Below are 13,000 nucleotides of genomic sequence, written 5' to 3' on the forward strand. Positions count from 1 at the left end.
AATGAGAGGACATCTATTTCCTGATTATTTTATTTCCACATTGTGAAAATCAAAGCAATGGTAAGGCAGAGCACTATGGTTTTGCTGATAAGGCCTCTCTACTCTCAGATTTCTAATTGAGCCACAGAAGGACTTACAGGAGTGTCATTGTGACAAACAGCTGTATTTATGAAAAACTCGTTCGATACAGTTTCTCAGGATTGTAGACACCAATCAAGAAACAAACAGGACTTTTTGAAGGCGTCTGAAGGCAAATGCCACAGGTTATTGCACAAACTCCTCAGGAACTCTGGCCATCTGAAGTGTTCACAGAGACCGCTTCACATCTCACAAAAGCAGTGTAGCAGAAAGCAGCGCACCGCTCCAAGACACTTCCCAAAAGGAAAGAGTTGTCACTTGTGCCATCATCAGACCTATTTCTGACAGTAACTCTAATTTTCCACTAGTGTTTCCTATGTAAACTGACCCAACTTGGATATGCCGAGCTTGAAATACACTGGGCAGAAAGGCAATACAAGAAAGTCATAGGAGAAGTAGGTGCAAGACATGAAGCCTCCAGAGGAACGTTGCTGACTGGAGGATTTCCAGCAGGACAGACAGAAACCCACTGTAATAGCAGCTAGGTTTACGTGGTCAAAGGCTGGAGGAGTCATTGGCGAGAGCCTACAAAGGTCCATTGAGACCGCAGAGAAGGCCACGGAAACACTGAGCCTCACCAGCCCATGTCCTCCACGCATGAGGATAACCACTTGGCGTTGGCTGGTGCCATACACTGCGTTAGGACGGGGACAAAGACACCACCAGCTCTTCCAGCGAAGAGCACAGATGCAAGTAGGAAGTTCTACTCTTCCACCCCCACAGAGTTTGGTTTTGAGGGGGTTTTCACATGCACGCCACAAAAATATACATGCTTCAAGGTAGCAGTTAAGTGGCAAAACCAAGGAGGAGATTCTCTCAATGCAGTCCCCTTGCAGTGATGGAATCAATAAAGCCAAACGGTGTGTGCACACACCTTAGCCTCTGTAATACTCCCATCTTATTAAGTGCATAGTACAGATTCAGAGGAGGAATATACTGCTCTCTCCAGAAATCTTGTTTCCTTCATTGCAGAAGTTGGAGGAGGCGGGGGAGACTAGGGTGCTGGGAAGTCAGACACCAATCCTTTAAGCTATGAATTATTCTTCCATGCCTCTAATTTGAGAATCACAGAATATTCACAGCTTACCAAATGAAATCAATCAAGATGTGTTTGGACATAAGTGATATAAAAATGTTACGTATTCTGCAACGTTAGGTCTTTTTCACTTGAAAAACAAGACTCTTCAGGTGGAAGGTACCTTTGCCCTACATTTCCTGATTCTCCATCTGCAAAAAGGAGTGCCCTTTCTCACCTTTCACCTCAAAGAGCTGGAAGGAAGGGAAGAAGAGAAGGAGGCTACATATGTGAAGAATCTGGCACAAGGAAATTTAATAGCACTGTTTTCAAAGCCAAGTACTAATTGCATGCAACAAAGGAAAAAGAGCCAGATTCTTAAAGAATGAAAATCACACATTAATAAATATTGGCTCAGTATGTAAGCACTATTTCCAAGCACACTGAAACTGCAACTCTTTAAGAGGGAAAAAACCCTATATAATTGAAAGATAGTAGGTATTTCATTATGCACGACTGCAAGAGGGGCAAATAAAAGATCATCAAGTTCTCCAAAAAGCATGAGAAGTGTTTTCAAACACCGTTTACATGCAACATCCTGTACAATGGTGACAGAACATGTACGTTGATGAGTTTCTAACAATTCATGTTTTCACACTGATTCCCAAGGAATAAAGCAGTCGAAACAACACTTAAAATTCCATACCTTGATTATTTCCACCAACTGATCCACACCACTGTCACCTGGAAAGATTGGTTGTCCTAGTAACAGTTCAGCCAATACACAGCCTGCTGACCACACATCTAAAAAGGGGAAAGTAAAAGGTGTCAGTAAAAGGTACGTATTAGACCATTTATATAAAACCCAGCAATTTTCAGCTACTTTATTCTTTGTCATGTTTGAGAGTGTATGTATCACAGCTAAAAATAAAAAAACCCACATTCCTCTCCTAAACATTAATCTAGAAAACACAGATACCTGGCATAAAGCAATGGTGGACAGTCTTAGAAGTCAAACCATGAGACAATAGGAACTGGAAAATAATGTTAAATGCCCTAATATACTGACATTAAAACCTACACGTGTAGGGAAGAGACCTGAGAACATCTGCCATCTGAAAATTAAGGATTTCCCCAAACCATGTGTGGTTTTTAAATCACATCAATCGTGAGCTATGCATAGGTATCATCCACCACAACGCCTGATGTTTTTACTGTGTCTGAATGTTGGATAGACTCAATTTTTTATCCATATATTGAAAGCACATATACACTAGCAGATAAACCAGTACTGTAAGTATTACTTGTGTCCTGCAGTACATGATGATTAAGGGATCTGGGAGACAGCTTCTCTTAACTCAGTCACATCAAGACCTAATCTTAATCCCAATTCCATTTGCAAACGTGGCTGGACAACAGAACTGCAAGTCATAGATCAGGTCAGATCTATCATCCATAGAAACAGTCATCAACTAGTTTTCATACATATACCAAATGCCACAAGTAGCCACTAGCAGCTACTCCTCCACATGAAGAAAATTTTCATCACCTATTACAGATGTTTCTCTTACATATAAGACAATACTACAACAGCAACCTAAGAATGTATCTAAGTGTACTACAGAACATAGCATTTTCTTTACGAAACATAGTTAATTCAAATGAAAAATCTAACGAAGCAAGTGCAGTAAACACTGAATAGCAGATGTTTGTGGGAATCTGCCATAACTGCATACCAAACACTGAAGTTTAAGCTGCTCACTGTAGAAGTATTGCACCTAGATGCAGAGATAACTGCTTCTTCAAAAAAACTACATTGACTATAAGGTTTTCTAGAAACTCATCATTTGTTCAACGTACATCTGAAACCTTATACTAAAATCTAACTTTGAATAAGCAATAACGGAAGGTTTATAAAGCCTACAATACTGTAATGTCCCAAAAGGGAAAAGAACAAAACCAATCCCCCTCCACCCATCTTTCTTTGAACTCTCACGTACTTCTACAAGCTAACCTTCCCCTCCCCCTGCCCCCAACAGCCCCCCCCGCCCTCCACAGTAGCATGACCACAACTCAAAACCTGGAGAATTTACCTCCTCAGGCCTGTTCCAACCTCAGATAACCCATGCTATGGCAGAGATCCTTCCCCCAGTGTATTTGAACTATGCTATTAGGAAGCACTGTCAGTTACAGCTAAAGGTCTGAGAAAAACATCTCTGACAGTTCTCTAAACAGTCTATTATCACTTTGTCACAACCACTAGAGACTGATGCAAAAAATAATTAAAAAAACTTTCAGGAATTCAAGACTGATAACAAAATAATCTGCGAGTTAGAACAGACTTTTCCTTTCCCCATTTCTAAATGAAAGAGAGAGGGGCTATGCAAAAATACTACTTCTTCTCAAGAAAGATATAGTTCAATTGGAACATATGGTAGACAAAAAACACTGCTCATTTACTGTAGCTTTCAAAAATCATTCACCTCTAAGTCAAATGGATGTATTTTTACATAATGCCTTAGTACAAACATCGTCATCAGGGTTTATCATAAAAAGTAACTACTTACAATACAAACAGCAACCAGAAATAAACGGAAGTTTGAGGCTTGAATTTCAACAAACATACCAGATTACACTTTTTGATTTTTTTAGTCATATTTAATAAAAGTTGATATGGCCACCAAGGTGCCAAGATCTCTTTTGGACAACAAATGAAGGAGGCATCATGTAAAGAACATTGAATTGCATCTGACTGCTAAACATCTCTCTCTGACGGCTCCTGCTGTTGGACCAACGCATACCACAAAAAGATGATGCAAAGAAACACTTTTATGTCATCCCATGCAATCTAGGTTTATAGGAAATTACACAACAGTACAACAGAGAGCATAGATTTCTTCAGAAGTATTGAAGAAACAGATTAAATGTATTAAGCAGGGTACTGTAACTTAGAAGTCTATTTAAAGACACCTTAAAAGGTTTTGAAAAAGCTGAGTCCTTTACACTGAGTATACAGAACAAGTGGTACCCCAAAACTATAATTATTATTTACAACTTCAATCCTTATTTTGCACTAAAAAAGAAACGATATATGGGAAGGAAAAGTATTTGACAGAATATACAAAACCCAAAGCTGACATGACAGTAAGACAGCATTTACAACTCACTTCCTTTTAAAATTCTGAAACTACACTAGCATGATTTTTTTCAAATTAGACTGTAACTTTTTAAAACTGTTTTAAATAATCTTCTGGTCTGGCTGCTCCATGAAGTTGGCTTTGTGCAGTTTTATCCCTTCCCAGTCTTCCTAAATGCCTTCGCGCTCCACCAGCCAATTTCAGACAAGGCTGAAAGGCACAAGTCTCGAATCCATTACAGAAGTTTTGTAAAAACAGTGGGGAAAGCATGACTGCTGAGGAGAGGAGGGCTCAGGCCCTGTGGGACATGCTGGGCTTGCCCCCACCCTGCCAAACTGCAGCTGCAAACAAGTTCAGGATGTGCATGTCCTTCCACAAGCAAGAAGGCTGAGCAGAAGCAGCAGAGGGTATATGAGAAAGCTGAGGGCATTGCAGGGGGAGAGAGGAGAAAAAGAAAGGATGTAGGTCATGAGGAAAGAGCTGGGGAAGTCTGAGGAATACCAGCTGTATTCGTGATGGGTTTAATCCATCAAACATAAAACGAATCCATCAGAAACAGTAAAATCTTCCAAATCGGGTGATTTAATGCCTTGTTAAAAGTCTATTTAATTTTCCTTGATTTTTCTTGCTAACACTTTAAACACACACAGAAATAAGCTATAGGCATTCCAAAATCACCAACTTTTTTCCCAGGAGTGTAATTTCACTGACTTTCAAATTAGGACTTGGGCAATATTCCCTGGGCAAGGAAGTGAACAAACCCTTGAAGCATCCTTGATGAAAGCCAGAGAGCAGAGGCTAATTTCACCAGCTCCAAGCGGGGACAGCAACAAAACACCATTTACATAGGTGTTTATACAAGTCTGGTGAGCAATGTACAATATGGCAGAAACTGGGAAATTTCAGCTCTGCTGAAACTTGATGAAATTTATGCCATCAACCTTAACAGGACTAAAATTTGGCTCTGGGACCATTGGCCTTATTTCTTCCCCCTTTGAATCTGGCATTTTAAAATTTATCTTCCGAATTTGGATGTAACATTTCTCAAGCCTGAAGTAAACAATGTACTAAATGCTGTATTTAAAGACATGTTACTTGAGAAACCACAGGGTAGTTAATACTAGTTTTTGATTGCTGCTTCCCAGACCCTTTTAGCAGTCACAGCTAACTATTACAGGACAACAATCTTTCAGAGTAAGCTTGCGGTGTAACTACCCACTCCCATGGGAGGAGAAGCATTTTCTGAACTATTTCTTTTTAAAATGTACAATTTAATTAAGGTGAAATATCACTATCATTCACATGCTTTAAACTAGTTAATAAACAAGTAAGGGAGAACCTTAACAGAAACAAGTCAACAAACCATCCTCATGCCAAGCTAGTTGGGACAATGTGAAATGTTAGGAGAAAATACTGAAAGCTATTAATTTTAAGTAAAGTAGGCAAGGCTACTTTCTTCATACCTTTGCTGAAACGTAGTCTAAACAACACGGAAAGTAAATGCAACTGCCAGCCAAAAGCAACCTTCAAATAATCTTATTTCAGACAGCTTTCACGCATTATAATAACAGCTAATGCCATAACTTTTGTAGACTGAGGAACACTGAGACAAATACCATTATCACATGAACTACCTGCACTAATTTATGCACACAAATTCATATAGCCTTTTATACTACAAAACTTTTCTTAAATTAAGTTTCTATTACTTTTTTGATCTTCACAGCTGTTAGGTGGATATTAACTTGTCTAATAATATCGTCTGTGTAATTCCCTTGCTTTTGAATGCCATTCCAGCGTTAGAGAAGGTAAGAAAAGGAAAATTTCTCTTTAGTTCAAGAAGAGGCATCCAGCAGGACAACTCGCAAAATACACTCCTTTGCTTTAATTTGACAAGTGAGCAATGGCCACTTCCAGTTGTCTGTGACAGAATACCCTGTCCACAAATTTCATTTTTGTGATCTCAAACTCTGCCTTTGCAAGCTGAGAAGCTCATCCTCTTCTTCATGCCATGAGCACTGTTCATTGTATTACACTCTAGCTCCTCTAAACTTGTTATTTAGAGGACATGAAGGGAGGAGGAAAAAAAGAAGTTGAGCCTGCTCTCATCCATTTAGTACAAATCAAGAACTTTCCTTTATCTGACACTTTACGGGACACATTTACCCTTCTAGGTTTCCACCACCACGACCACCCCCCCCCATCTATTCATCTCTGCCTCACTATCCCTTGATCTTGATGGACTTCCTCCATCTTGGAGGTGACTCAAAGTTGCTGCTCTGGAAACTGTAGAAATGACTAACTGGGAAGAGACCAAGACTCAGAAAAGCAGCCCTAGGAAGTCATAAAATCAGCAGCTTGTAGTTTGCCAAATGCCAGGCCCCAAAGTGCTTTTCATCGTTGCTTGTTTTTGAACTATTTTGGGGATGTCAGAACAAGACCAAAGTTCTAGATTACGTGCACGTGTGCTATGTTGGTGCAAGTTTTGCAAATCAAGCCACCACAAATTCACAGATTATGGAGACAGAAGAAGGTTGAAGCCTAAAACCACTTGGAAAGCCATGCTTGTTCCAGTATTTGGAACAAAAGCTATACACAGGTATCTATTCTTCTGCAATAAAGAGATGAAACTACAATGACTGGTGATAGAATAGTTCAGTAAATTAATGCACATGCTTATTTTCAGCATTGGAAGTTGCCATCTGAGACAGAGGCAAATACTTTTCATCATTTGGCAACAGGTTTGGGACACACCTTGTGATGGTTCTTCTGCAAGAAACTCTGAGACAGCCCGACTACACACGCCTCCAGAGGAGCTTCTGCTCCAGACTGCTGAGGTGAAATACTCTCTCCCTTCGTCTTAGCACTCGCTAGGCAAGTGAATGAATAACTTCATGATACTTATTTTTGGACACCCCAAGAGAAGCCAGCAATACAGACATACAGATCAATCTTTCCTTGCCAGTGGCTATAAATGTTCCCTATGGAATGCTCTCAACTCCCACCAGCGCAGTGACAGAGAAAATGTGCTAAGACCAGCAGACCCTTGTTATCCAGAACCACCACCACATTCTGGTGAGCCCTCCACTGGCCCATCACCTAACCTAGTAAAAAAATGTACATTATGGAGGTAAAGCTTAACTGCACAGCTTCTTTTTATACAAGAGGATCATGTGGCAACAGAAACATCTGCACCCATCCCTGCTCCAGTGCCTATGTTTGTCCCAGGATGTTGTAGGGGAATGTGGGCCACCATCCCATGGTTTTTCAGTGGGTAGCAGCACCCCTATGACCAACGCAGCCAGGAGCAGGCCAGCAACACTCTGGGATGGTGTAACACACACGGACCTGCAAGGAAGAAGCTTCGGCCAAAACACTGTCAAGGGATAACTAAAGGGCTTGGTTTGCAAAAAAATACTCCGGAAAATCAGCTGCAGGAACAAAAGTACATGCCATTCCAGCAGGCCTTAGGGATGCGCACACACTTGCAGAATTCATGGTCAAAGGTGCACAAAAGCCTAGACAAGCTATGAAGGCACCCAAGTGACATACATGAATGCTTGTGCCCGACCACTGAAAAACACCTTAAAAGTTGTAACAAGCAGAGCTATTATGGGCCTGGATTTATAGCTATTTGGCAACAGGGACTATTTAAAGACTTGAATAGGTCATTTCCCAGGTCATTATTTTAACAATAGTCCCAGGTCCACTGGATGACACACAGAGGCATTAACTGCAGCAAATGTGTTTTGGTGCTACTCTTACTATCATATCTATTTAAATACAGCACTAATGCAGTACTTCACCCAAGTACAACAAACACTACCCCTGGCTATGAGTTACTTTTAAAGGGACTTTTTGGGTTAGAATTTAAGTCATGCACTTTAATGAAATAATCAAGGTCCTAGAAGTTAAAAGCCAGTTTACAGTTCTGTTGTGACATCCAGGATGAAGACACGTCCTGGAACCAACTTAAGTTCCTGCTGCATTGAGGAGCAAGTAATGTCGCAAGAACAAATTCATGTGTTAAAAGACAACCTAGACGAAGCCACACAGCCTAATGTGACTCCCAGTTACAGTGCTAAACAAGATGACTAACTACTGATGCAGGTAGTCATGATGCAGGCTGGCTGTACTGTCAGCCTTGGGCCACCAGTGTCACTGCCTAGGCTTAAAAAAGCACATCTTGCTCAGAAATACTTCCAATAGTTACTATATTGCAGCGTGTTACAATCATAAGCCCTGCAGTAATGCCAGCAAATAACAAAAGCCTTAGGAAAACAGCTGGACGCCTCACAGATAATGTACAGAAAAGTTCTACTTAGAACACTTTCCAGATTCGTATTCTTCACTGATTTTATTTTTAATGTAGTTTTAAGATGGTATATTTAAACAGAAGAGTGAAGATCCCTACTTTACATGTAAGCTCAAGTGGATTCTTATATAGAGAAAAAGACTCTACAGCAAGTAAAGTCTGTTGTGCTAAAAATTCAGAAGAAAACAAGAACTAGAAAACACAAGCATGGTCACATTTTTTTTTTTTTTTTTAAAGTTTACAATGCAGTATTACAATACTGAAGCATTTCACAGTTCCCTGTACTTTGAGCTATGGATAAAGTACTCATAATTAAATGTTCCTTCCTCTCTCTTTCTTAAGAAACCTATCTGTGCTTGTTTGGTTGGTGTACAAATAATGCTGGTTGAGTTTGGATGAGCAACCCTATGTGAAATAGGGAAGAGTTCTCACTTAAGTGCTGTTGCTGCCTATTTAGCAAGAACTAAGAAATATCCTGGCATTTACCTCCACTGGAAACAGCAGCATCACAAAACTAAACCCCCAGTATTTCTAACATACTGCAGAACACTGGGAAACTGCAAAATATGTTTGTAAAAGCATTTTATTACCTTCTCAGCTCCCAAATGCAAAGATACTGTTGAGAAGGAGGTGGAGGGAGGAAAGTATAGGAACGAAGAAGTATTTGCTGAACTTCATTTTCAAGCTATTATGTGCAAGTTTCAGGGAAGGAGCTTGGGGGAAGAGGGGTGGGGGGGGGGGGGAGGGGGGGGGCATGAGAAAGTCTAAACAACGACTGAAATTCATGATGGGTTTGGCAAGTGGAAAAATGGAGTCCTCGCTTTAGAATGCTATTTTCATTAGAACTATTTGAGAGACCAGCAGGGAAGAAAGCAAAAATAGAAAGCGCAACTTTAAAAAGGGTCTGTAAAGAAGTGAAAGAGTAGTCATACAGTTGGAGCAAGAGACATTTCACAGGCTTATCTATAAAGCAGTCTCCTCTGGTGACACCTAAAATACTTGTTTCATGCAGTTATCCTCTAAAACAAGTTGTCTCAGTGCACTCTGATAACACAGCTGAGCAAATCTATTAGCTCTCAGCTGGCAAAAAGATGTCAGCCAGGATCAGCCGCCTCCCTCTCACCAGCTCCCGCCACTCTGCTTTTACCTGGGCTCTGCTGCTTATCGGACCTCACAGTAGCGACGATTCAACTCACTTATGTAGCAGAAAGTTAACCTAACCAAAAGTCTCTTGTCAGTTGAAGCTGAATTGGCATATTAAACAGTAAACTGTGAGAGCTAATGTATGCAGGGGCAAGAAAAAGTAGGGCTGGGGCAGCCACTTTTGGCAGCAGCCAACCATTAAATAAGATCTGCCCTTTCATCTTTATTGTGCCATTACTTTCCCCAGACTTCTTATGGTCCTGCCTCTTTTTTTTTACTCCTGAGGAGATATCCAAGTGTTGCTACAATACATACTAATGGAAAAAAAAAAATTAGCAAGAGCACGTAAGTCTTCAGGAACGTTTCTTTTTTCAGAGAACTGCAGAGCTGGAACAAGCCAGCCAGCCTTTGAGTTTAACACCAGTTAGAACATACTAACTGTAAACATACTTTAATTGGTTATAAACATATTCTGCCAAGACTTGATCATGATCTCCAAATCCTTTTGAACACATTAAACCTTGCTTAAGAGACTCAAGTCCATAAGCAAGGTAAAAGCTTAGGCACAATACTGGGGAACCTGAGAGCCAAATTTCATCTCTTTAGCACTAACACTCAGAAGGAGCCCAGAGAATATCTTGACTAAAAAACTGAAGAAGTTATCCACCACCAGCCAACACGCTGCTGTTCATTTTTACAATTTTTCATTTTGCTGTTCATTTTTAGGACTCCACTGTAAGAAAACCCGGCTGTTCCCTGTCCTCTGCCAAACCCTCCAGCTTTCCTAACATTTCCATGACACAGCTACGTGCCAGGTATTAGACAGAAGTCTTCTTCGTGTTCAGAATTAATGACTAAAGGACAGCAAAACTTAACAGAATAAGTTGAATCAGAAAGACTGCTGTACACAATATATTAGAACTGTCAAGAGCTTAAAGCCAACCATTAGACCATTTTCCCTCCCACTAAAGACTCTTTACTAAAGCCAAGTAAATAAGTTACAGAATTATTTGTGTAAATCACAGCACATCAGAAGCAGTAGTTGGTATTTCTACAGTCATTCTTTACAGATACTTTAAGTCATCAAAATGCTTTTCTGACTTGAGATCTCACACCTACTTTTAAACTAAATGGCAAAATCACCTGATTTTTTTTTTCTTGAAATCAGATCTCTTTCCATACATTAAAAAAGCCCCTTCCTAACATAATTTACACTGAAATCTCAAAAGGCATAGAAATCACAGCAGCTGTCTACAAAATGTGTGTATTTTGTTAAGAATTGGTACCTGACCATTTACAATAAAATTCTGCCTCTGGGCATTATATCCGAGATCTCTGGAAACCTTTACACTTAACTACAGAATAAACATTCATGCAGTTGGTATAGATTTCAACAAATACACATACATACCTATACTGGAGGTATAATCGGTGGCTCCAAAGATCAACTCTGGTGCCCTGTAGTACCGAGAGCAGATGTATGAGACATTAGGTTCTCCACGAACCAGCTGTTTTGCACTGAAAAGGAAACAAAACAATAATCTTTCTAATAGTTTTACAATATTGCAGTGCAGACCCACCATCAAGCTTTGGCACTCTTCACCCACCCCCCATTTCTAAATGCTAAAGTACCGTGTTCTTCTAAGCTGATGCAAGCCACAGACTCAATGATTTACTATGAGATCAGTCCAATCCATCAAGCAGCTACCTTATACTGGACATACCAAAGGAAATTCTGACTATAACCTAGGTGATAAACAGGGTCAGATTTTTGGCTGGCAGTTGTCTTTTACCAGGTACAAAGGTTTGTTTACAAAGAAAAAGATGACAGAATACAGTTCAGTCAAACACAGTTACTTTTTAAGGTTCAAAAGCTCTGGATACTCACCAGAACTGAGAGTATTTTTTTTTTTTTAATTTCCATCTGAATATTCTGGCTCTTTGCTGTTTAAGGGAGTGTAGTATGAAGCAAAAGAGGTATGAGGAGACAAATGAAAAAAACTTTGCCATTGTAGTCACATGTTAATGGTTCATTCATACCACAAGAGATCAGCCACAAAGGATCTAACCTACAGTATTTCCCCAACCACTACCTTTGGAAAAATTTAAGAAAATAAAAGTCTCAGTTTTCTGTTTTCTATATAGAAACTACAATTAACAAATTCCCACTGTTAACACAGAGGAACTACCACCTTTTTATGCATTGCTACTCTTGAGTTTCAGTGCGATTCCTATTTTGCTCCAACACTGGTGAGGTAGAGCTGAGGAGGAGATTTCCGAGCCACCAGGCATGACCATGCACTGCTTGAATAACCATCATCTGACATTCCCAATCGCTATGGGCAAGCAAATTTAGAAACAGCAGCTTCCATGACCTCTCACACATATGCCTTAACTATTTTAGTCTGCAAAGTTATAGCACAATCTAAAGACTGAATTTTCCCAGAGAGAAATCTGTCTCCTGTCTCAGTGTGGACTCCCAAAATTGCTGTATCAGTTCTAAGATGGGGGCTGGACTCTAAGGGTGATTCACTTGAATGGATACTGGAAATAAATGTGCTATTGGAAACAAGGATACAAATGTCCACTATCTAAGAGCTTCAATTAGAACTGCTGCTTCTGATTCTTGAGCCTCTAATGGTATTTGAAATATTAAGTGAATTAGTGTACATACAAGTAGACTAATGAAGTGTAACATTAGCCTTTTCAAGTTACTATGCCACTGTGCCTGTCTTCTCTTCCCCAAACACATCTCACCCAAATATTTGGTCGCATTTTTCCATGGCACAGTATTCTCCCTATGTGACAGTGCATTTATTTTATTTTTCTAATATCTGCATAAATAACAGGCAGATTCCCTCCCTCTTGATATCCTTTCCCAGCTCTTTTCCCCCCCTCTCTCACATGAACTCATTTTAAGACGAAAATAGAGTATCAGTAATTTCTCTTTCAAAACTACAAACTAAGCCCTGCTGAGGAACACAGAGGATTTCTTTGCAAAGTTGCACCCACGTTCACTTTGAAGGAAGCTCTTTTCACCAGGTTTGAGGCCACAGATGCGCTTACCTTCCGAAGTCGCAGAGTTTTAGAACAGCTGTATCAGGGTCCAGCAAGAGGTTCTGTGGTTTTATATCCCGGTGGCAGATCCCAAAGGAATGGATATAGGCTAAACTCCGGAACAGCTGATACATGTACAACTGGAACACAGAAACACTGCATAAGGCATGCTTTCCCAGTCAAAACAGGGTAAAC

General features: G+C 40.1%; 1 protein-coding gene across 2 annotated transcripts in view; it reads right to left on the bottom strand.

Moving 5' to 3' along the window:
* Nucleotides 1-13,000, bottom strand: part of GSK3B (glycogen synthase kinase 3 beta) — a 161,514-nt gene that overhangs the window by 43,452 nt on the left and 105,062 nt on the right. For both annotated transcript variants that reach the window (XM_074808871.1, XM_074808882.1), the window contains exons 5-7: nt 12,815-12,945; nt 11,160-11,266; nt 1,860-1,957 (exon numbers count right to left, since the gene is read on the bottom strand). In XM_074808871.1, the coding sequence (XP_074664972.1) occupies nt 1,860-1,957; nt 11,160-11,266; nt 12,815-12,945 (336 nt within the window). The remainder of the gene's footprint in view (nt 1-1,859; nt 1,958-11,159; nt 11,267-12,814; nt 12,946-13,000) is intronic.

This window comes from Strix aluco, chromosome 2 (assembly GCF_031877795.1).
Source record: "Strix aluco isolate bStrAlu1 chromosome 2, bStrAlu1.hap1, whole genome shotgun sequence".
Classification (NCBI taxonomy): domain Eukaryota; kingdom Metazoa; phylum Chordata; class Aves; order Strigiformes; family Strigidae; genus Strix; species Strix aluco.